Source organism: Stegostoma tigrinum, chromosome 6, assembly GCF_030684315.1.
Source record: "Stegostoma tigrinum isolate sSteTig4 chromosome 6, sSteTig4.hap1, whole genome shotgun sequence".
NCBI lineage: Eukaryota > Metazoa > Chordata > Chondrichthyes > Orectolobiformes > Stegostomatidae > Stegostoma > Stegostoma tigrinum.
The window spans coordinates 101,653,104-101,679,095 of NC_081359.1; the positions used below are offsets into that span (position 1 = coordinate 101,653,104).

The 25,992-nt window shown below is 41.3% G+C and overlaps 1 protein-coding gene across 1 annotated transcript in view; it reads left to right on the top strand.

The window, feature by feature from the left end:
* Window positions 1-25,696, top strand: part of LOC125453484 (CD99 antigen-like protein 2) — a 51,237-nt gene extending 25,541 nt beyond the window's left edge. Inside the window, exons 3-12 of the mRNA XM_059646812.1 lie at window positions 4,198-4,254; window positions 5,175-5,201; window positions 6,714-6,767; window positions 9,115-9,153; window positions 10,592-10,642; window positions 12,577-12,645; window positions 13,830-13,853; window positions 14,772-14,885; window positions 19,910-19,972; window positions 22,847-25,696. Of these exons, the coding sequence (XP_059502795.1) occupies window positions 4,198-4,254; window positions 5,175-5,201; window positions 6,714-6,767; window positions 9,115-9,153; window positions 10,592-10,642; window positions 12,577-12,645; window positions 13,830-13,853; window positions 14,772-14,885; window positions 19,910-19,972; window positions 22,847-22,890 (542 nt within the window). The 3' untranslated portion in view covers window positions 22,891-25,696. The remainder of the gene's footprint in view (window positions 1-4,197; window positions 4,255-5,174; window positions 5,202-6,713; window positions 6,768-9,114; window positions 9,154-10,591; window positions 10,643-12,576; window positions 12,646-13,829; window positions 13,854-14,771; window positions 14,886-19,909; window positions 19,973-22,846) is intronic.
* Window positions 25,697-25,992: the final 296 nt, after the last annotated feature.

Genomic DNA, 25,992 nt, shown 5'->3' on the forward strand with positions numbered 1-25,992 from the left:
GTAAAGTTTTGCCATCTGCTTCCAGGTGTTTTGAGGCTTTGGCAAAGGACATTGACTGATTTATTGTCAGTGAAGTGAGTTTACATCTACAATAAAGTACAAGTAATTGAAACTTTAATGGAATATTTCGTCGGGTTTTTTTGGAAAAGTTCAATTGCACTCCATCTTGAACAGCCTTCAGATTTCGTCATCTCAGTGGTATACATTGGCACATTTACTAAAATATGACTAGAGAGTGAAAGTGTTGAATTCTGAGGACCAGTTACACACCTTTATTTGGACATAGAAAAGTGGCTCATTGGATCCATATTTAAAATGTAGATAAAGCCACAGCTGATTTGACTGCCTTTTGTGCACTTGATGTGAGTCATCTTCCCATTAAAATGTTAGATTGAAGTGTTTAGTTAGCTTTGACTTGGGTAGCTCATTTCCCATTGACCTTGAACTGAGTGACTGCCCATAGGTACAGGGGAAGGTATATTGTATTGCAACTCCATCTTTCTTTCTGAAATCCACAGTGGTGCAGAATATAAAGGAGTCATCATCTGAGATAACAAAGTGTGAAGCTGGATGAACACAGCAGGCCAAGCAGCATCTCAGGAGCACAATGCTGCTTGGCCTGCTGTGTTCATCCAGCTTCACACTTGTTATCTTGGAATCTCCAGCATCTGCAGTTCCCATTATCATCTGAGATGTTTGGTTTAGAGTGTGCACCCACATGAGTATGGTTTTAACTGTTTTCAGGAACATCTGGACTGTCTTCCAGTCTATAGACAGCTCAAGCTGAGATAGCACTTTATCAAAAAAGGACATGCAGCCAAAGTAAATGCAGCTTTCAGAAAGAAATGGCCAAGTAACATTCCTCTCCATTTCAGAGGGCTGTTCAGAGTTAACCATATGACTGAGAGTCTGGAGTTGCATGTAGGTCAGATAACGTAAGAATGGCAATCACCTTCCTAAAGGACATTTACAGCATTCACCGTTCTTTCGGTTTTTACTTAATGAATGTAAGGTTTATCATGTAGGGCTGCAGAAGTTACAGAACTACCAAATGAAGGAAAAACGTAATGGATTCAAATGTAGTGAATGCTCTCAATTGGATAAATTAATGCTGAACACTTTTGTTGTTGTTTTGAAGATTTGTATTTGTTTGTATGTTTACCTCATAACTAATTGTGAATTGCATTATATGCAGTAACTGTTAGAGGCAACAGTGTAGCTGTGGTGTATATCGAAGTTGTCAAAATAGTTGTAAATCTGCAATAATAAACAAATAGGAAAAAGTATGAATTTGAATTAATTTAATTTATTGCAGCATCTATCAGGGCTTTGCAATGCAATGACACACTTGAAATCTAGTCAATGCTGTAATTCAGGGAAAGTTTACAAATCTGCTTCTGTAAAGATCTGCCCTGTATATGGTCATCTCATTGTCTTAATTGTGTAAACGTTCCCACACCATAAGTAAACCAAACATCTGTCTTAAAATAATCTTCAAATTTTGGAAAAAAACAGTAGGGAGTAGGCCATCTGGCTGTTTTGCCATGACATCGTGGCTAATCATTGACTTAAATTCCACTTTCCTGGTTGATCTTCTGATATTTTAATTCTCTTAGTGTTCAAAGCATTATCCACTTGAGCTCTGTGCTCTCTAGATAGAGAATTCTCTAGGATTTTCACCCCACTGAGTGAAGAAATTTCTCCACATCTCCATTCCAGAAGGCAACTGGGCATGCTGAGACAATGTACCCTATTTGTAGACTCAAAAACCAACCTCCAGGCATCTATCCTATGAAACCGTACCAGAATTTTGGTTTGTTGAGTCAGATTTGTATGTGCCGACCAGGTTTCCAGAACTGAACTAGGCCCACTTGGCCCATTTCCCTCTCAACCTTTCCTATCCGTCTAACTATCCAATGTTGTAATTTATATCTTATCTACCACTTTTGGCAGCTCATACCATTTTGTGCACTACTCTCTGAACAAGTTTCCCCTTGGATTCCTCTTTTAAAGATCTTTCTCCCCTCACCTTAAACCTATCCCCTTTAGTTTTGGATTCCCCTACCTTAGGCAAAATACTTTGGCTGTTCACCCAATACATGTCCCTCATGAATTTATAAATCTGTCACCCCTCAGCCTCCTACATTCCAGGAAGAGAAAGGTCCTAGCATATCCAGCCTCTCGTTCATACTGCAAACCTTCCAGTCTTGGTAATGCTCTTGCAAATGTTTTTGCAACCTTTTTCAGCTTAATGTTCTTCCTATAGCAGGGCAATCAGAATTCTAAACATTATGCCAAATGTGATCTTACCAATGTCTTGTACAGCAGTAACGTGACTTTTCAACATCTGTACTCAATGCTGTGACTGAAGGAAGTGTGCCATATGTTGCCTTCATCACCCTGTCTACCTGTGACACAACTTTCATGGACCGATGTATCTGCATCCTTAAGTCTCTGTTTAACAACACTTCCAGGGACTGACAGTTAGCTGTATTAGTCCTGCCCAAATTTGCCTTGCCAAAATGCAACCCCTGGCATTTATCAAAATTAAACTCCATCTGCTGTTCCTCAGCCCACTGGCCCCTTTTAATCAAGACCCTGTTCTATGCTTGTATAACCGCCTTCACTGTCCACTATACCCACAAACTTACTAACCATGCCTCTTATTCTTATCCAGATTGTTTCTATAAATGATGAACAACAGTGGACTCTACACCAATCCTTGTGGCATACTGCTGGTCACTGGGCCTTCAGTCTGAACAACAGTCCTGTACCACCACCCTCTCTGCTAATATCAAGCCAATTTTGTATCTAGTTGGCTAGCTCTCCCTGGATCCTATGTGATCTAACCTTACTAACCAGTCAACTATGCAGAATCTTGTCAAAAGCCTTGCTAAAGTCCATGCAGATCATGTCTACCGTTCTGACTTGAGCTATCTTCTTGATCACCATTTCTTTAGAAAAACTGAATCCAGTTTGTGAGACCATTTTCCACTCTTAAAGCTGACTATTACTAAAAGTCCTTGCGTCTCCAAATGTATGTAAATCCTACCTCTCAGAATCCCCTTTAACAACTTAGCAAGCACTGATGTCAGGCTCACCAGTCTGTAATTCCTTGGCTTTTCCTTGCTTCCTTTCTTGAATAATGGCACATTAAACCATCCTCCAGTCTTCCAGCACTCACTGGTGGCTGCCAATAATATAAATATCTCTGGGGCCCTGCAGTTTCTTCCCTAGCTTCCCACATTGTCCTGGGGGTTTGTCTACCTGTGTTTTAAGAACTCCAGCACCACCTCGTCCATAATGTGGACTCTTTTCAAGACATCACTATTTATCTCCCAAGTTCCCAAGCTACCATGCCTTTCTCCACAACAAGCACTGACATGAACTAAAGTTTAGGATCTCATCCATCTCCTGTGATTGCACAAATAGATGGCCTCATTGATTGCTAAGGGACCCTGTTCTCCCTAGTTTTTTGCCCTTTTATATAATTGTAGAATCTCTTTTTGGATTTTCCTTTACCCTACCTGCCAAAGCTGTCTTATATTCCCTTTTTATTTTGCTTTTGCCCTCCTGATTTCCCTCTTGTGTAATCCTACACCCCCTATATCAAGGAATTTGTGAGATCTCGGCTGTCTATACCTGTTGTATGCCTCCTTTTTTGTTTTCTTGACTAGAGCCTCAATATTTCTAGTCATCCAGTGTCCCCCTATTCTGCTGACCTTGCCCTTCACACTAACAGGAACATGCTGGGTTCTGAACTCCTGTTACCTTGCTTTTTGAAAGCCTTCCACTTGCCCGACATCCCACAACTTGCAAACAGCCTCCGCCAATCAACTTTTGAGAGTTCCTTCTAATACCATAAAAAATGAATGAGATTAGTTCTCAATGTTCTAAACTCGAACATATTTAGACTACTGTGCTCAATGTCCCTTTGCAAGGCAAGGCTGTCATTTCAGAAATCCCCCCATACAGTGACTCTGTTTTGGTTGTACGCCCTCCTCCCTAGGAGACGTTGCACTGTCACAGGCACAGACTAAGGCAACAATGGTGGCTTCTGAATTCTGGCCTCTTTGACTTTTATGCCAGAACTGGATTCCAATGTCAGTGGCATCTTGCAATTCCTGCCATGGCCATGGGTGATTGTTGCTCGTTTAACTAACAATTGTAATTTCAACGTGTGTTTTTATCTTTCAGGGCAGGATGGTTTTGACCTTGCTGATGCTTTCAAAGATGGTCCCACTAAAGCCCCAGGTATGTGTAATGAATAACTTTTTGTTTTCTGAAGGAGGGTCTAGTCCCAAAACGTCAGCTTTCTTGCTCCTCCATTGCTGCTTGGCCTGCTGTGTTCATCCAGCTCCACACCTTGTTATCACAGATTCTCCAACATCGGCAGTTACCATTATCTTTGAATCAATTAATCATATGTTTGGAAGAAATCTACCCATACATCAAAGCTAAGATCCACCAGAAATAGGGTGTAACCCTCAAATGTGTGGTAATTAGGACCGTTTGATACATGTAGTCAAAGTGCATGTGTTAGTCTGCAATGACAGCACAATCAAAATAGAAGAAGCTTGCTGGAAATCTCTGCTTAATGGATTACCACCAGCCCCTGTCCCTGTCCCTGCTTAACAAACATGGATAAGATATTAGAACAGTCATTTTGAGAGTCTATTAGAGATCATTGAGTGCAATAGTGTATGGCAAGACTTTACTTTTTAATGGATTGAGTCTTAAAGGAACCTACATTAACCACTCAGATAACAAGGTGCAGAGCAGGATGAACACAGCAGGCCAAGCATTTTTGGAGACCCTCTTAGCGACAGCACCATGTTAAACAATGTGCCAAGAAATTGAAGATGCTGCATTGATGTTGGGGTTTTTGTCTTGAAATTTAATCATTGTTGTTATCCTAAAGTTGGAACGATATATCAAATCAGTTGTAGGTTGCTAAGTGCATCTTTATTTTTCGAAATACTTTTGCAGCGTTACTGTATGTGAAATGTTACTTCGCCCTAAGTCTCTCTGCAGTTCCTTTCTGCAACAGGGAAAAACTTTTCAAACCCACACTGAGTAGCTAATGTATTTGACCATATTTTCTGCAGATGTCCTTGAGAGAGTATTTCATGCAGTAAAAGTTGCCTTTCTAATTGCATACTATTCTCTTGCAGCCGTTGATCCTGATTTCCCTGATATTGGTAAGTTGTTTATAAATGCCTTTTACATGGGAATGGCTGCACTTAGAAATGTTTTGTTTTATTTCATTTGACCCTGTATTTGTAGGCTATTGTTTTGTGTTTACTTGGCAGTTTTCTTTGACCCGATTCAAGAAAAGAACTGAACATTTTAAGAGTATCATTTCAAGTACTTGACTTAGAATTACTTGTATACACATAACCTGAATGATGAATTAGTTTTGAATAATGTGGTACTTGCTGCTTATTGTGAGCATGTTGATGCTAGTGTTAATTCTATTAATTAAAATAATTATTGCATTAACAACTTCATTTAAATGCTGTTTTTCCCCTCACCCAATGCTTTAATAACTTCTTTCCACGTGATGGCAAAAATCTTTCAGATAGTTATCTGCATCTTCTTTCACTCTGCGCTGTTTTTATTTTCTAGTGTATTCACAAGTTGTACTAACTAACAATTGGTTTCTGTCCTCACAAAAGAGATCCAATTAACAATTTTTCCATTTCTTAAAAAAAAGTTTACACTGCTGGATGTAGATTTCTGGGGCGCTTTCCACTTCATGTGGTGATCCATAAGCTACATTGCTTATTTAAAAAAAAAACTTGAACTGTCACTACTTCTTTTATCGAATCCTCACAGCATGGAAACAGGCCCTTTGGCCCAACAAGTCCACACTGACCCAGACTCAACCCCTGTAACATATCTCTGAACACTATGGGCATTTTAGCACGGCCAATCCACCTACCCTGCTCCTCTTCTAGACTGTGGGAGGAAACCGGAGTACCCGGAGGAAACTCATGCAGACACAGAATGTGCCAACTCCACGCAGTTGCCGGAGGGTGGAGTTGAACCTGGGTCCCTGGTGTTGAGGCAGCTGTGCTAAACTTTGAGCTGCCATGCCACCCCAAGGCTTTCTGAAAATCCAAATTGTATAGTATCCTGGTGAGTTTGTGTTTAGCCAGACTGCAACTGCAACATCAGTTGAATTTATTTTAAGCACACTCTCTTCCTAGTTATAAATCTGTATTAGCTGTAAACTAGAACTCTGCCCATAAGGGCATAGGCAGTCTGAGTAAGAATGGGCCAGACCATGCCACACTTCTAGCTAACTCCTCCATTTTACTAAGACCATGGCTGATCTCCAATCCACAACTTGATATCTTTCTCAATCCTTTGCCTTCTGAAGGTATTTAATTATGGTAATCAGTGTAACTTGACAACACCACTGAACAATATATTACCAAAAATTCAATTGCTCTTTGGCAGCTCTGACTAGCACATTGCTGAACTTGACCAAATTCAACTTGGCAGTCCCAGTAAGGGTTATTTCAGAAGTAGGTGTCCATTGCTTGTCCTAGCAAGCTAAGGACAAGTGATATAATTGCAACCAGAATTGACTAACCCTGCATAGGGCAAAGTTTGGAATGTGAAAACTTAATTAAGGTTAAATCTTGCACCTACTTAATTATTACTATCTTTATTCTGATCATCTGACCATTTTGTTTATTTCGTAGATTTAGATTTTGATCCCGAGGTTCCTGCACCCCCGAAGGACCGCAATAACAATCGTAAGTTTATGCATGACTCCTTTGAGGGATTTCATGTTCCATGCCTTTTTTCCTTTCTCCTTACAATTTCTTAAGAGCTTCCTGACAAATCTGAGGTCCTTTCTACCTCCAGTGAAATAATTTCAAGCCATGTTTACTATTGCAATGTGGTGAAACAAAGCAGCAAATTTGTACATTGCCTCCTTAAGCAACAGTGGGGCAATTGGAACAGTAATTTTGGTTGGGGAGTAAGTATGGGCTAGGGGCACGGGAGGAGAAATAGTCCTCTATTGTTCAAGTAATGCTGTACCACCTCTGTCCATCTAAATTCAGCATTGCCTACAGTGCGACATTCTCTGTTCTGAGATAACAACCAAAACTCTGTGCAGAGTTCTCTGAAGCTGTTTAGGGCACAAGGTTCAGCTCCAGAAGTGCACATGCCAACGCTGAGCCTTGACTTGTGTTAAGTTCTTTTTTCCAAATTGTAGAGGAGTTGTTGATTAAATGTAGTTAGCCACATTCATGGACTTAAGCACACAATCCTGACTGACAATCCAGTATGACATTGAATGGCTGTGATACCGTTTGGAACCAACTACTGCGTAGGATGTTGCATCAAGTCTGTGTTCTGGTAGTTCTTGTATAGATGTTTACGATCTCATGGCACAGTTCACAGGCAAAAACAGGAAGAAATCTGGTTTTCCTGACAAATTTCCAACCCACCCCCTACGTATTTTCCCCCTACCAACAGCCCAGAAAACAGGAATTTCTGTTTGTGGGCTTTTTAAAAATTTATTTGTGGGATGTGTCATTGGCTGGTCAGCATTTCTTGCCTGTCCCTAGTTGCCCTTGAGAAAAAGGTGGTGAACTGTTGCAGTCCACCTGCTATGGGTTGACTCTCAATGCTGTTAAGGAGGGAATTCCAGGAATGTAGAGATAGGAATTTCTACAATCTGCTTTATCTTTGAACATGAGGGTTGTAGGGGCACAGCCCTCCAGAGTACACGATTCCAAAAATCTTCCACCTGAGTGAAGGAATTCCTTCTCAGTTGTGTACCTCGTTCCCCTTTTTATTCTGAGACTGTTTCCTGATTTCCAGTCAACCATCCAGGGCAAAATATTCTTCAGTGTAAATACAAAGAATATTGTAAGTTTTGTTTTTTAAATGAATACCGCCTGTCATTTTTCTAAACACTTAAAAATCAATCTCTGTCCTCATAGAACAGTCTGACCGTGCCAAGAATCTGGTGAAACTCGTCTGCACTCCTGTTTGTGGCAAGTGCATCCTTTGCTGAGCACGGAGATCGCAATTGCTCACACAGGTGTGATCGAGCCAATGCTGCCTGCAACTTGACTCTCATTCGTCCAGGGGAGTGTAACCCACTGCCCTCTGTCAAAAGTCGTGGATCCAAGCTTCACTCCAGTAACAAGTGCACTATGCAGACTTGACAGTGTAATTTGGAAGGTGTTGTCTCCCTTCAGACAAGGCTTCACCTGTTCTCTCGAGTGGATATTTTCAAGAAAAACAATCCTATTACACTTTTCTAAGACAATGTGGGGTACCCTTGTTACTGTTCATTCCTCAGCCATCCCCATTCCCCACTAGTAGGGGGTATCTCAAGCTAGAGGATGTAGTTATAGAATAATAGAACTAGAACAGTGCAGCACAGTACAGGCCCTTTGGCCCACAATGTTTTGCTGAACTTTTACCCTAAACTTAAGGTCTATCTAACATCCACTACTCCCTTATATTGATAAGGCGTCACTCCTTTAAAACTGAGATGCAAAGGAATCCCTTCTCTGTAGGAAGGTGATATCCAGGAGTTGAGGGCTGTGAAGAGTTGGAACAAAAGTGCAGTTGAAGTCTGGGTTAGACCAACCATGCCATTATAAAATGATGAGGCAGGATTGACCAGCCTACACCTGTTATTCCTATTGTTCTTGAATTTTTTTCCAAATGGATTACAGCATCCACCATGCTACTTGTGAAATCTTTATTTGCTCTGCGTTTGAGAAGGCGATAGCTTTGTCATTGTAATAACACCGTTTCAGATTCGTTCCTTTTTCTAAATGGTACACCTGATGAAATTGGACTTGTTAATGCTACTTTCTGTCTGTGGATGTTGCCAGACCTGTTGTCTCTCCAGCAATTTCAATGTTGCTTGTTTCACATCAGTTCTAAAATGGTTCTTTAGTTCATTCGCTAATCTTGCACACATCTAAAACAATATAACTCTGAAGAAACTTGTCTTAATTAATAACTTGATTGCACAACTTGATGTTTACTTGTGATAATGCACTGCCTAATGTGGATACCTTTTGAATGCTGTCTGAATCTGCTAACATCACTTGTCCCTCTTTGCCCCAGCTGATGAATTTGATTTAAATGATGCCCTTAACAATGAAGGTAAGTCCAAATGTTTTAAATTCATTGGCATGATAATGGAATGTATTTTACCCTTTTCTGTAATGCTGATTTAACTTTGGGCAGATATTAAATTGAAAATCTATGAAAACATGAATTGCTTCGCCTGGGCAGGATTAATTATAATGAAGCTAAATCGTCTATCTGTGGGGAGATTCAAAGCATTTAGTAGCCTAGTCTTGTATGTAATGAATGTGAGCCTGTTTATAGGAGAATTCAGTCCCTCCTGTAATTCTGAGATAATGGGAACTGCAGATGCTGGAGATTCCAAGATAATAAAATGTGAGGCTGGATGAACACAGGCCAGGCAGCATCTCAGGAGCACAAAAGCTGACGTTTCGGGCCTAGACCCTTCATCAGAGTTTCTGTTTTTTTTAGTTTCATTCGGTTGGTGGAACAGACAGAACCTTTTCTCATTATTTATTTGAAGAGGTCCTAAACATTGTTGGTACAAGCATACATATTTCAGCAGCCACTAAACTTTCTACCTCTTTTAATTTGTCAAGTTTTCATATAGTTGGCTCCATGGCCCATTCAACTGGCCTAGTCAGATTTCATTCTGAAGGAGGGTCACTGGACCCAAAATGTTAACACACTCCCACAAATGCTGCCAGCCCTGCCAAGATTTTCCGGCAAAGTTGTTTTAGTTTCAGGTATCTAGCATTTGCGGATCTTTTTGTGTTTTTTTTGGTCTCAATTTTATTGCTGCTTTAAATTCCCACCATGTATGTACTCAACAATGATATCCCTGTTATCTACCCCTCTGTTTTGATGTCAGTCCAACAGTGAACAGTGTTCCAAAGTTTGTGGTTCAGTTGTGGCCACTTTGCTCACTAGGTTCTGGGGGAACTGTTACCTTGATGTTCTGCTTGTTTGTATGTCAGTGAGCAATTCATTCAGCCCCAGCTTTATCATTAAAGGGTGGCACGGTAGCTCAGTGGTTCGCACTGCTGCTTCACAGCACCAGGGACCTGGGTTCAATTCCAGCCTTGGGTGACTGTCTGTGTGGAGTTCGCACGTTCTCCCCGTGTCTGTGTGGGTTTCTCTGGGTGCTCCAGTTTCCTCCCACAGCCCAGAGATATGCAGGTTAGGTGAATTGGCCGTGTTAAATTGCCCTAGATTAGGTGGGTTATAGGGGGATGAGCCTGGGTAGGATGTTCTGAGGTTTGGTGTGGACCTGTTGGGCTGAAGGGCCTGTTCCCACACTAGGGATTCTATGATTAAATATTTAGAGGATGTGAGCATGTATATTTCTATTTGGTTATTAAGGGTTCAGCCTCCCATTCTGTGCTCACGAATATACATGTTACTATTGACCTTAGCAAAATGCACTGTTGTAGAGAATACCTTGGCATATTTATAATCTGCTCTTGACCAATGATGGAATTCAAACCTCATACAGTATTTTTACTCTTGACAGACAAATATACACCAACAAAGCTTCCAAAGCAGCCAGCTAATGGTGACCCAGGTAATGAAACAAGATTTTTGATCCAGTGTAACTTCTTCTGGCTTTTTTTAGAAAAGTTGCACTGTTGTCAAAGTTTCTGGAAATTTGAAACTGCTTAATTGGAGTGAAATTAGCACTGATGCCTCAATGTAAAGATTAAAAATATGCCCTGTCAAGCCCCTTAAGAATCTTGTTTTAATATAAGTTATATGTTAACTTTTATTATATAATATAATATAATACAGTACCACGTGGAATTTCACAACAGCTTTTAAATGTCAAGTATTGGGCACCTAACCATAAGGATATAATTGGCCTGGGCTTCATTGCTGAGGTGGGTATGCTGAACCAGACCTAGTGCCAATACCTAGTGACTCCCCTACTTATCCCTAGGATTCTCTTATAATATCTGTGCCAACCCAAGATCACCACCACCCCCCTTCATTACTGCCCTTTTGTTCAATGCCAACTTACCTAGAATGTACAGATCTCGGAGTTTTGTTGTGTAGAAATTAAGTTCTCTGTATTTGTTACAGACATGAATGCGTACAAGTGTATGTATCTCATTTTTTAAAAAAGCCAGTCATGAAAGCAATTCCAATGCAGCCAAAGTCTCTCAAGTACTTAGTTTCTTTCTTGGTTCCTTCTTTTAGTTCCACATCAAAGACAGCTAATCCTTTAAACTCTGAGCTGTCGATCAGAAACTTTCACCTCATCTACAATGATAGCGGTCCTGGAAAATAGCTGAATGCTAATAATATTATAATGACATCACCTTGGGATTATATCAACAAACAATTATTGAAATTGGTAGCAGTTGGTTTTAAAAAAAAACTTCAGACAAAGGTAGTTTTTCCACTTTTAATGAATGCCCTGCCTGCCAATGTAATTAACTCAGCCACATTAGGGGCATTTAAACAGTCCTTGGATAAGCATATGGATAATGATGGGATAGTGTAGGGGGAGGGGCTTAGATTAGTTCACAGGTCGGCGCAACATCGAGGGCTGAAAGGCCTGTTCTGTGCTGTATTGCTCTATGTTCTAAAGACTGGCAACTTAATTTGACAGTTCTGCAGCCCTTATCTGCATTTCACAAGCATTTGCCACTATTCTAAAGAATTTAGATCAAATGCAATAGGGTGAGGTTCTTGCTGTAGTGAAGGTGGCTTTCATTTGAACTCTGCTCTAAATCAAAACGGCTGGAAAGAATTGAGTAATGAACCTTTCAAAGTAAAGACAGCTTGTTGGGATTGAGAAACTGCAGTGGCTGTTGCTGGGAAAAGCTGTTGAAGCTATGTACTTTTTATAATCAAGATCTTTGTGAATTGACCTGTGTGTTTTATAGCATGGCCTGTTAGTTCAGTTGGCTGCATGGCTAGTTTGCAACTCAAAGGGATGCTAACAGTGTGGGTTCAATCCCTGCATAGGTCGAGGTTGCTATGAAGGGCTTACCATCTCAACCTCCCCTTCACCTGAGGTGTGGTGACCCACAGAGTAAAACACCATCACTCATCTCTAATGGGAGCAGTCCTGGCAAAATCATTATAACATTTAAGGAATTTTCTGTAATAGACTTGTTCTTTCAGTGAAAAAGCATTGCAGCCCCATGTGAAGATATTCAGTAACTGACTGCCATGTGAACACATTTTAAAATGATAAAACGTATGATTTATCAAGCCAGGCTTTACACTGGAATTGGATTATCATCATCAGCTGGGGTTATATTGCTGCTTGGTGCTTTTTTAAAGCCCCTCCCAGTCTGATGTAACTGGAAGTCCATGGTGGCACTGCTGCCACCCAGTGGTTGAGTTGACAGCTGGATATGTATCTTGGAATCGTGACCAATCTGTGCCAGAAAATGATGTGAATGGTGCTTGTTTTAATGTTTTGGAGCAAGTGCTTCCTCAGTCTCTAGGAACATGATACTCATTCGGTGTTTGCTTTTAATATGGCAGATCGTCAGTTTGGGGACCTAGACCTCCTGGATGCTGCAGGCGTTGGCCCTGACAAGTTCATTCCCAAAGGTAATAGTCAAGTCTTTATTTGGTTCTTCTACAGTGTGCAAACACTTGAATAGATGGGTCACTTTTTCAGACTGTCAAAGTGTGTAACTAGTTAATTTGTAAGGAATCTGTGCTGAGTCCCTGACTATTTACAGGGTCAGAATTTTTATGGGACAGCGGGCCATTTGGTCCATTGTGTCTGCACAACCTACTTTAATTATTTGAATGAAGCAATTGGCTGCAGACTTTGTAGCCAGGACCAGACTATATCTTCCAACGTGACACCAGTCAAATGAATATGTAACAAAACCATAAGTTTATCACTGTTTAATCTCTCCACTGAAATGTTAACCATTTCTAACATCATTTAGTTGCATAGTACAAGCCCACCCTTCATTCTATGTTGCACAATGTTGATGGATTCCTGAAAATGTTCACTGAAGGTGGAAATATTGAGATGGCATTATTATAAAATTTTTACTTTTTGTTGCTTGCTGGACATGTGTGTTTGTGTTGCATAGCTGCTTCTATCTGGGACCTATGAATGGGGATGGAAGCTGTGGAAGTGCATGGAGTCAGGATGCGTTCTCTCAGCGGAAGCATCAAATTTAAAAAAAAAAAAAAAAAATTCTTAGTGCTTTTGTTTTTAAGGAAACCAGCTCTTACATGGCTGAGGCAGCAAGGAGTTTGCAAACTATAACTGGGATGCCTGGTTCAGTGAGATTAAGACAGACCTTTTAAAGTTCCGCTTGCTTTAGATTGCTGACTTTTTGTTCCCTTTTGCTATAAACATCAAAATTGTTCCTGTGTTTAAAAGTCCTCTGAAATATCCTCTGCGTTGTAGCTTATTGAAGTTTTGTTTTCTAAATAAACTACTTGGTTAACTGTATGTTTGGATCTCTGCTCACTATCCTCAGTCTGTATTTAACTTTTCTGTTTGGTGGTGTAAAATCCCTACAGTGTGCAAACAGGCCATTCAGCCCATCAGATGACACTGACCCTCCTGGAGACCTATTTCCCATGGCTAACACACCTAGCCTGCACATCCCTGAACATTGGGCTATTTAGCAATGGCCCATGCACCTAACCTGCTTGTCTTTGGCCACTTCCCCTCAAATTACTCTCTTTTTTTGATTAGAGCTGTAAAAGATGACCGTCTTGACACATTTTGTTTGAGCAAGCTAACTTCTTTTAATCTTTTTCAGATGATAAGCAAGAAAGTGATCAAGGTAAGGTTATAACATTATTATTGAATTAAAATAACCCATTTTAAAGACAATCCAATGAGGTTGCAATTCAGACAACTCTAGCCCTCTTCAGGTTTCAGGATCCTACTTGCTAGAAGCACCCAATTTTTCTCAGCTTACAAGGCATTTGCAAGTGGAGGATCTCAAACCCCATGGTTTGTCAAGTGATTGACAAAGTAGATAATGGGAAGAAATCAGTGCCCAGTGCAAGTCATAAGACTTGATTTGCGCAGGCAATGTCAAACTTTTTGAGCAATTTTCACGTCTGTTGGACATCCCAAAGTGATTTAATCATGCTTCCATCTTATTTGAGCAGCTGTCTGAGCCTGCAATGTCCAGGAGAGTGCAACAAGAATAGACTAGTAATTCCATCCCATCTGTTCTTCCACCACCCCAACCCCTCATGGAGGGAGCTGTGCTCCAAGACCGCATGAGTCAGTTGCTTAACACTGCTGTCCCTGATCATCTTAATGGTCCCATTGTGACCAGCAGCCTGTGGCTTCAGTTTATTATTGAGATTGAAAGTTAACCCTAGCGCTAATGTTGTGCTAATAACTTGACTTGCCTCTCTGCTTGCCGTTGTAACATGTCCAGTGTCTGTCCTGCCTAACCTTTTTAAATATGGTCCCTGCAGCTTTGTGGTAAGGATTTCCAAAGACATACAACCCTTAGAGCGGAGGAAGAATTTCTCTATCGGTCTTAAACCTTTTGTTTCTTGAGGCTGCGTGTGCCTCCTGTCACTAGAGGGAGTTGCAATAGATGCTTCAAATGCTCTACCTTGCTGCCACCTTGTGGATCTGACACTGGTCTAGGGGCAAGAATCATCTGTAAAAATATTTAATAGATGGGAACTTGTTATGGATGAATTAATAACTTTTCTGTCCAAAACCTCCTTTCCAGATGGTGGCAATGGTACTCTTACTGGCATTATCACTGGTGTCCTGCTGGCTCTGGGTGGTGGAGTATCAAGTTATATCCTTTACCAAAAGAAGAAGCTGTGTTTCTCTTTGACAGGTGAGGTTGTTTTGGAATGATCCAAGCTAATTTCATGCTCCTCCCAAATACAAGAAGTATTTGAGAGGAGCACAAAAGTTGTAGCAGCAAAATCTAATCTAGAAATTTTGGAAATTACACAAGATGTGAAACTTTTTTAATCACATCCACGTTTCAGTATCTGTCAGCTTTGTATTGAGGAGCTGATTCTATAATAAAGAATAGGTCTAATCTCCAGTGGGTTGTGTTTTTGTTTTGTTTTAATTTTCTTCCCGAAGTATCAGTGACAGAAATGAGCTACAAATGCACAGTACTGGGAAGCATAAATTTTCTGGTATCCACAGTAAGTGGATCATCTTGCTTATGCCAAATTCCCTGGGAACTAGGGTGTGTTTTGGAATGTGGCAAAGGAGTGAGTTCTTCGGTCCATCACATCCACTCTGCCACTCAAATTCTGGCTAGTTGTTTACCTCAATGCTGTTTCCCCAATCTCTCCATTCCTTTGGATGTTAGTATACAGAAAGCTATTGGCTTCCGCCTTGAGCAATGATTTGAACTCTTGTTCAGTCTCCATTCAACTCCCAGGTTTTTATGCCCTCCGGCTAGGAGAATCGTTCTCTCTGTAAACCCTATCATGCCGTGCAAGAATTCTAAGTTTGAATGAATTTGCCCCTCAATCTTTGAAACTCTAGAGAATATAGACCCAGTTTCCTCATTCAGTGAGATCATGGCTGATTTGAATCCTTGATTTCCCTTTCCTGCCTTTTCCCTATAACCTTGGCTCCCTTATTGATTGGTGTTTTTTTTAAACTGTCTATCTCGACCTTGAAATTACTTCACGACCCAGCATTGATAGTCTGCTGCGATTTAAAGAATTTCAGATTCATTACCTAGAGTCCAAAGCTGGACACTGTAGTCCCTGTGAAGTCTCACCAAAGTTCATTACAACTGCAGGAAGATATCTTTATTCCTGAACTCAAGTCAACTTGCAATGAAGACCATGGTACCATTTGACCTTTTGATTGTTTGCTGTACCCTTATGCTACTGTTTAGGGATTCATGGACAAGGGCACACGTCCCTATGGATGGCAGCACTTAAACCTATTGCTACTGAAGACATTTTCAGCTTTGTGTTTTCTACCAAAATGAATAACTTTAGACTATTCACATTCTATACCATCTACCATGTTTTAGCCCATTCATCAACAGCAGGCAGAAAGAAACACTGGGATACACCATGAAGTTTAGAGTACTTTGTTTTTGAAGCAGGTTTCATTCTTTTTTTTGTCTTCAAGCTCTTAGCTGAAGGCTTCACTGAACCGAAAGTGCGATCGGCAGGTATTGGCTGGGTTTAGCTACCATTAGTGGAGTATAGTTTGAGCATCCATCCTAATTATGTTTGGGCCAGGAATGGTAGTATTGGCCCCAAAATCATCTTTTGACAAGCAATATAAATGACTTAAAAATAAAAGTCATCTGGTATTATAATGGTGAAGATAAAATGGAGCTGAGTCAAAATCAGTCTTCAGTAATGCAGGGTGACAGTGGGAACACAACTCCCTCTCTTGCAGGGTATTTCACTCAGCTGACCTGTAGCTTCAGGACAGGTCCCGATGCTGAATTCTGGGTTTCTGTTTGCTTTCGGTGGCATACAGGACCTTGCTTGGTTTAAATGCCCCTTGAGGGAGCTCGGCTTTCATCTTTAAGGCTGCTCTTCCAGACAGTGCCAGTGCACTCTTTCTTTAAATTCACCTACTGGATGAGGGTGTTGCTGGCAGGGCCAACATTTATTTCCCGTCCCTAATTACCCAGAGGGCAGTTAGTCAGGCACATTGCTGAGTCTGGAATCACATGTAGGCCAGACCAGGTAAGGAAGATTTCCTTCCCTAAAGGTCCATAAGACATAGGAGTGGAAGTAAGGCCATTCAGCCCATCGAGTCCACTCTGCCATTTAAATCATGGCTGATGGGCATTTCAGTTCCACTTCCCTGCACTCTCCCTGTAGCCCTTGATTCCCTGTGAGATCAAGTATTTATCAATCTCTGCCTTGAAGACATTTAATGTCCCGGCCTCCACTGCGCTCTGTGGCAATGAATTCCATAGGCCCACCACACTCTGGCTGAAGAAATGTTTCCTCATTTCTGTTTTAAATTTACCCCCTCTAATTCTAAAGCTGTGCCCGCAGGTCCTCGTCTCCCTGCCTAATGGAAACAACTTCCCAGCATCCACCCTTTCTAAGCCATACATTATCTTGTAAGTTTCTATTAGATCCAGTGCCAGTATGTCCTTCCTGAGGTGTGGGGCCTGTCCACCTATCTTCTTATCATCGACAAACTTTGCCAGAAATGCCCCCAGTCCCTTCATCCAGATCATTAATATTTCAAGTGAACAGCTGCGGCCCCAACACTGAACCCTGCGGGACACCACTTGTCACTGATTGCCATTCCGAAAAAGAGCCTTTTATCCCAACTCTCTGCCTTCTGTCAGACAGTCAATCCTCAATCCATGAATGGCTAAGGATCCTGGGATTGTACTCATTAGAGTTTAGAAGGTTGAGGGGAGATCTATTAGAAATTTACGAGATAATGTATGGCTTAGAAGGGGTGGATGCTGGGAAGTTGTTTCCATTAGGCAGGGAGACTAGGACCCTTGGGCACAGCCTTAGAATTAGAGGGGGTAAATTTAAAACTGAAATGAGACGACATTTCAGCCAGGGAGTGGTGGGCCTATGGAATTCATTGCCACAGAGCGCAGTGGAGGCCAGGACATGGCCAGGACGTTACATGTCTTCAAGGCAGAGATTGGTAAATCCTTGATCTCTCAAGGAAGAGTGGGAGAGTGCAGGGAAGTGGAGTTGAAATGCCCATCAGCCATGATTAAATGGTGGTCTGGACTGGATGGGCTGAATGGCCTTACTTCCACTCCTATGTCTTATGGTCTTAGTGCTACGTAATGACCACAAGTCCAGAATAGCCTGCTCCCTTGTGGACTCCATCAGAAGCTGTTCCAAAAAAGCCATCCTGTAAACATTCTATGAATTCTCTTTCTTTGGATCCCCCGGCAACATTATTCACCCAGTCCACCTGCATATTGAAGTCCCCCATGATCACCGTGACCTTGCCTTTCTGACATGCCCTGTCTATTTCTCGGTGCATCTTGCGCCCCTGGTCCTGATCACTGTTAGGTCTGTACATAACTCCCATTATGGTTTTTTTTGCCTCTGTGGTTCCTCAACTCCACCTACACAGACTCCACATCCTCTGATGCTATGTCATTCAGTGCCGTAGATTTAATTTCATTCTTAACGAGGCAACCCCGCCCCCTCTGCCCACCTCCGTCTTTTCGATAAGTTGAGATTCCTTGGATGTTTAACTGCCAGTCCTGAACTCCCTCCAACCATGTCTGTGATGCCTACCACATCATAGTCATTCAAGATGATTTGTGCTGTTAATTCATCTACTTTGTTGCAAGTACAACGAACATTTAGGTAAAGTGCCTTTTAATGCTAACTTTCTTATCATTATTAGAGGTGTTGGACATCCTAAGACGTCTAAAGCTATCTTTCCTTTTTGCTGTATTCCTAGTCTGCCTCAAGCTTAACCCACCTGTACACATGCTATCCTGTTGCTTATCTTTCCATTTAACTCCATACTCGCTGTCACTTTCCCTTCTCCTCCTCCACCCGCGCGCCCGCCCCCCCCCCCAAAAAAAAACAACTCAGAAGTTTAAAGTCCTACTGACTGCCCTGTTTATCCTTTTTGGCTCAAACACTGGTTCCAGATCAGTTCGGGTGGAGACTGTCCCAACAGTACAGATGCTGCCCCCCCCCCCCCCCCCCCCCCCCCCCCCGTTGCAAAACTGATGGCAATGCCCCATGAAATGGAATCCCTCTTTCCCACACCAATCCCTTAGCCATGTGTTTACTTCCCTAACTTTCTTTTCCCTGTGCACATTGGCACGTGGCTCAGGCAGTATTCTGACGATTATGACCCTTGAGGACCTGTACTTCAGTTTCTTTCCTGGTGCTTGATAATCCCTGATCAGATCCTCAACAATTCTGTAAACTGTTGTTACTTCACTGGGGGAGGCGACGGTCTAGTCGTTAGTGAACCAGGTAAGGTTTTTCTAACAATCAACAATGGTCATCATTAGACTGTTAATTCCCAGATATTTATCGCATTCAAATTCCACCTTCTGCCACAGTGGGATTCAAACCTGTGTCTTAGAGCATTACCTTGTTTCTGGATGACTAGCCTAATGATAATACCGCTAGACTGTCACCTCCCCCAGTGAAATAACAACAGTTTACAGAATTGTATGTCTTGTGGCCATATAAATTTAGTTGCAGGAACTGTTGAGCCGATCTGCTTTCCATTCAGCAGGATTCCTCCTAACCATTCCATCATGCCCAATACTAGTCAAGAGATTTTAGGTTAGGGGAACGTTGTTTCTGCCCTGGAGCTGAGTTTAAAATCAAACAGACGTGTCAAAGTAGTTTGGAATATTTTGTGGAACGCGTGAGCATTGACTTGTCTCATTGGGTAACTGTGTCCTCACTAATTTGTCTGTGACTGCTTTTGTACAAGATCTCTTATGGTGAGCTATGATATTTAACAAAATATGACAGACATGTAAGGCCAGGTGAACAAACACTTCATGATGTAGGTTTTGAGATCCATCTTGAGGGGGAGAGAAAAGGGTGTAGAAGATAAAGGATGTTGGGCAACTGAATACATGATTGTAACTGGGTGGGACTGGGAGCGGTTATGGTGGTGGGCAAGGTGGAGCCTGCCAGGATTTGATAAGGGAAATTTCAAAATTAACAATACTCAACTGAATCAACAAGCACTGGTGTGATGGGTGACTGGGTCTCGAGGCACGTTAGGAGTTTTGAATAATTTCACCTTTATTAAAGGAATGATAATGTGTGAGGCCAACCAGGAATCTGTCAGAACAGTGAGAACCAGATTTTCCCTCAGAACCAACCAAACTTACAGGAAACAATGCAACTACTCTTAATGCTCCACACTCTCTCTCTTTATTAGGGAACTCAACTGAGCAGAACACCAAGCAAGAGAATGTACGTGGTCAGCGAGAGGACCCCCAGAGTATGTATTCAGTTTTGCAGTCAAGTGTAACAGTACACCTTCTTTCCTATCTGAAATGCTCATGAATTTCAAAGTGGAATAATACAATGGCAATCAATTCAAGTCTGCCTCTTTTTGCTTTGTTCCATTCTTACTGAGAGCTGGAACCTGGTTCTCTACTTTTGTTTAAACTTTGATTTGGGATCCAACCTGAAGCCTCCCCTCTTGTGCGCACTCTCTTTCATTTTGAGAAAGTGTCATTCAACTGTTTCAGAGTTACTTTTTATGGCTGCTGTGCATGCTAAGTAGTTGAAGTGGAATTAACTTCAGTTTGGCGGTTCCAGAGATGAAGCAAGCAGGAAAGTAGGATAAAGAGGATTCATTCTGGATTGAAAATAAAGATTGTAGAGGCTGTCCGTGAGTAAACAGGCTTTCACGGTAGAAGTTCAGGGTTCAGTCTCATTGCCACAACTGCCATCACCTCTGGCCAGCTAGCCAGGAGCAACAATTGCTCTCTGCAATGGCACCCACCACTCTCAATCCCTCAGTCATTTAGATGTACCATTGATAGGCTTTCCTGAAACCCTTGGCTGGCCTGTTGAACAATGCAGTAATCTTGTAGCACTCTCTCAAGCAGGAGTATGAGCATTCAGCAGAGTTTGAAGGCTGTACTAGAAACACTAATTGGCCTATGTAATTTAGTCAAGAAGCATTTTTGTTTTGATTTGGTTCAAATCAATCCTGTCCAGATCTGTTATGAAGTTCTGGTGCAGGTTGGACTTGAACTCTGGCCTTGTGGCTCAGAGGAATGGACGCTACCAAATGCTTCACTAGAGCCATAACTCTGTTTTCACCATGTTGTTTAGATTCATCTTAAATTTTACTGAATATGGCAGGTTTGTGGTGATCTGATTGCTGAACAAATAGGTCAGCAGATGAAAATAACTTGCCTTGTCAGGAATTTGAGAACAAGAGGGAGTAGTACAGTAGTGAGTTGGGCTATTCACTGGTGATGTCAGGAAACACCTCTTCAACCACATGGTTGCAGAAGCCTAAAACTCTTACACAGCCAAAAGCCGGGGCTATAATGAACTGAAATCTTGGAGATGAGATTTTTGACAGGCAAGGTCATTGAGAGACACAAAGTAAGTTGATAGAAATATGATATGGATCAGCTGTGATCTGTTTTGAATGACAAAACAAACTTGATGGCTGAATGGTTTGCACCAATTTTGTTGTTTATATAATGAATTGGAAACTAGAGAATGTGTGGCAGATTAGAGAATATGTAATTCTAGATTCAGCTTGGAACAAATGGACATAAATTCATACAATACTTTTTTATTGCTGGAACCAATGTTCAGGTCAATAAACCTTAAATAAGGAAAATGTACCTCTTTAAATTCAGTTGCCTCAACACTTGAACTGAAATGAGCAATTCCTTGGTACTTTGCCCACTTTTAAAGCAGCTTGGGGGCAGTAGTTCAGAGTTAGTTTGCCCTCGATTTTGCTGCTGGAAGGAAGCAGCTAAAATTACAGGTGGTTCCTGATTAATGGACATTTGAAGATGCAAGATCCTGTATTAATATTAAAAGAGCTGATGAGTGTTTTATTACATTTACAAAGGACTGTTTTGTATTGTGTTCTGAACCCGTGTATAAATCAATTTACGAACATACTTGAATGGATCCCGTTCATAATCCGGAGACTGCCTGTATGTAAATACTAGGCAGTTTCTGTCCTGGGTCTGATGTAAACCAACGCTGGTATTTCAAATAGCTAATCAATTGAACCTCCAAGTTTTTACATAATTCAATGGCTTCTTTGCCCCATCACAACGGACTTTTTTTGTGACTGACACTAATATAATTTTGACTTGGAGCATTTATTGTTTGATTAGCTCATAGAATAGAATTGCCTCCAGTGTGGAAGCAGACCATTCAGTCCACACCAACTCTCTGAAGCTTATCCCATCCGCACCCAACCCCTTTCCTATCCCTGTAATCCTGCATTTCCTGTGGCTAATCCACCTAGCCTGCACATCCCTGGACAGTGTGGGAAATTTAGCATGTCCATTCCACCTAACCTGCATGTTTTTGGACTGAGAGGAAACCAGAGCACCTGGGGCAAACCCATGCATGTGACTGTGTGTGTCCCAAGGCCAGAAGTGAACTCTGGTCCTTGGTCTTGTGAGGCAGCAGTGCTCTTCGCTGAGCCACCATGCTGCCCCAGCAAGTGTTAAAGCACCATTATGTTCATTTAAGCTGATGTGGAAAAGCGGTGGCTCACAAATGGTCTGTAGTGCTGGTATTTCTGTTCTGCCTTTGTCTAAGCACTGCAATATTTGAGCTTTCTGTATCAGACCTCGTGTGATGAACTGACTCTGGTCAGACCAAGTTTGCATTTGCTCCTTTGCCTCTTGATGATGACTGTGATATAAGAGCAGAATTGTTGTCATTTACCTTGAATCTGTCATCAACCCTGGCAAGTTTGTGTGGGTTGTTTTTTTTTTTTGGCTCCCCACCCACCCCATGCCCCCACTGAAGGGTAGTTAAGTTTTCAGTCCAGCAACCTCAATTTCTTTCCAGTTGCTGCACCCATTTCTGACTTCTTATTTTGGGGCATAGGTCTGGCCCCAGGAGTAGGTGTGGCATTCACTTCTGCTTTTTTTCAGCTTTTCCTCAGTACTAAGTTAGGTGCAGGTAGTAGCAGAGTGGGATTTGAGCCAGAGTTTCTAGCCCTGAGATAGGGATCCTACCCACTGCATCCCACCACCACCTTGTCCCTGAAGTGAAATGGGTGAATTATCATCTAGTAAATTCAGAACTGGAGTTTGTATTTAAAAAGTATTTATTGAAAAGTCATTGATCAAGATTTTTGTTTTTGGTTCTGCAGCTTACAGTACTCTTCTGCAAACACAGCCTGTCGGGAGTGCCTAGAAGACAGTGGACAAAGAAATTAGAAGCAAATACTTGACCAACATTTCTGTTCTACAGACTTGTTCCTTGTTTTAGTGTTGAGTGATTAACCTTTGACTTTTAATTTGTTTTCTTCTAGCCCTGGATTGGCACCTTTGCTTTTAAATGAGAAACTCAACTTAAAATCTGTTGAATGAATTCACAAAAGTGCCAAACTTTGCCTTTTTTATACACCACTAACTTGAAACTTTTTGGCAATGTCTGTGTACTTCTGCTGTGCTGTAAATTAGTTGAATCTACTTGTGCTTTTTTTCTTAGAAATTTTCAATCTTGGATATAACTTTGTCTATTCCTGTGTGCTAAAAATCCGTGTTCCATTGTAGACCAAATAATGACTTGTGTTTTTAAACATTTTGATCACGTTTGAGCACACGGTGAAATGACAGTTTGTTTTTTAGGCCTTGAAACAGATAATGTTGGAATTCTGCCACTTGCACAAAAAACCTGGTGTTTTTACTGAGTTTTTATTGCTTGTAATTGTCATGCAAATAATTTTATACAATGCTTCTGTAAGACTGATAGTGCTACAGTTTTTTTTTGCTGTGGTTATTGAGTAGAAATTTGATAGAGGATTTTTTATTATTTTGTTCCAGTGCCACTGCCTCCCTTTGAGAGGGTGGGGTCTTGGATGTTGTCAGGGGTTGCTGTTCAGCAAACTGATAATGGGGAGGGGTGATGAAATGTGTGCCTGTACAGATTATTTTATGTTGTTCTTTCCTACAGCCCCCATTTCTTAACTGGAGAATTCAAATATTAAATGTGGTAAATCAGAAAATGTTCACATGAATTTTACTGTTTTTGTACCTTATCAGATCTATGCAAAATTTAAATTGAGATATTAACTACTTTAGTGTGAAGTACTCCACGTAACCACTGAGTTCCAATGTAAATTGGACCAAACACAGTTTATACTTCAACCACAAGAGGGTGGATGGTTTAATTCTTTGCATTCCAAATTTCAAAATCAGTCTAGTTTGAACATGAGTTGGGGTGGGAAGTGTAAATTAAGAGGCCAGTGCATTCCAGTGATAGCTCATGATACTGCAGGAGACCATATGTTTTGTGAAGTTTCATCCTGCTATTTGCTCCAGACATGGTCTGTCAGACCCAGGTAATCACAGATAAGCTACTCGAGGATGTAACATATCATGTGGTGTCTAAATGACTTGTAACGATATGGATATCAGTGGAACTTTGGAGTGACCTGTAGCTGCAATATGCCAAGATTTTGGCCACTGAAAAGATACTGGGTTGCTGGTGCCCCTGGCACTCAGCATGATGCCCTGCTGCCACTGTGCCTTCAACCTGGAAGATGTTGCCATTTCTCTTCCACCTGGAATTAGCTGCACAAGCTCTGAAACTTGAAAACGTTGTGTGCTAATTGGCTGTGGTTTCAGGTCACTGTGTGTCCGACAACATCCGTGTGAGCAAAAGGGAGTCTTGCCGCTCAGCTCTGTTCAGGAGGTTACCCTGAGTTCGTGTTGATGCTGTATCCCTACAGGAGGGAGTGTGTTTACTTTGACAATCAAACTGAAATTGCTCATCAAGGATTTAACTGTAGTTTGGCCTAGATTCATCTCAAGACAGTTAGTATATGAAATAAGCAGAAAACCTGAAAGAGAACTTGTCGCCCAGTCTTGTATAAGCCCTTGAATTTCAAGAAAATACAGTAAGTGGAAGGACCTATGGGAGCATTGCTATACAGCATGTTCTTGGAATGCAAGTCCAAAGCTCCCGGAAAGTGCCAACACAAGTGGATAAGGTGGTGGAGAATGTGTATGTCATGCTTACCTTCATTGGTTGGGGCATAGAGTATAAAAAATTGGCAGTCATGTTGCAGCTGTAAAAATGTTTAATTGGCTGCATTTGGAACTTTGTGTGCTGTTCTAGTTGAGTGCTATAGGAAGGATAAGGCCCCTTTTTGGAGCGAGTACATAAAAGGTTTACCAAGAAGTTTCCTGGATTGGAGTGTATTAACAATAAGGAGAAGTTGGACCATTTTTGCTAGAGCTTGGAGGCTAAAGGGTGACCTGGATAAAAGTATTTAAAATGGAGAGGAGGGAATAGTATCTTTTTTGGCCCAAGGTGGAAATGTCAGCCGCTAGGCGTCATAGGTTTAAAGCGAGAGGCAAAAAGTTTTTAAACTAGGCAAGTTTTTTTGGTTTTATACAGAAGGTAGAACCCACTGTCTGGGGAGATGGTGGAAGCAGATGCATCAGCAAAGTTTGAGAATGTTTAGATACATGAACAAGCAGGGAATAGAGGGTTACAGACCATGTGCAGGCAGATGGGATTAGTTTAGAGTGGTATCATGGTTAGCATAGACTCTGAAGGGCTGATTTTTGTGTTCCATTTATTTATGAAGGCTCCAATAGAAAGATTGAAGGACATAAAATAAACACTGCCTTAATGTCAGATTTCCTCCCCCCCCCCCTTTCTTTATACACTTGTTTATCATTTAAAACCAAGGATTTTTTTAATAGCAGCTACTTTATTTAAAGAGATGAATTGCTTATTAAAAATGCAAATTTGACACTTTTTGTTTTTTGAGATGGAACTCTTGTTCGGGCCATGTTACTTCCAATCATTTTGGTTGAGATTGCTGCATATGGGTAGGGATAGAGAGGTTGCTGAGGGAGGGACCAATCAGGAGAGATGGTTTTTCATTGCTGTGTTTCACGTATGGAACTGTAATGATAAAACAAATGTTACAATTTGTATATATGTAACGTTGCTGTAATAATTGATTAAATTGCACTGTCTGTGACCCCAGTTGTTTATCTGATTCAAATAAGCAGATGTCATTTCAGGAAATTTCAAGTTTAAGACATGTTCCTGGGTTTTAAATAATCTCCAGAAATAGTCATTCCTGGATTTTGTTACCATGCACTGGAAATAACTTGCCTGGTTAATATACTCCTGCTCTGCACTGCAGAGGGATGCCAACGACATGCATTCAATTCCCACACCAGTTGAAGTTGCCATGAAGGACTCTCCTCCTCAGCCTTTCTCCTCACCTGAGATTTGGTGACCGAGGTTAAACTCACCTGTCACCTCTCCAGT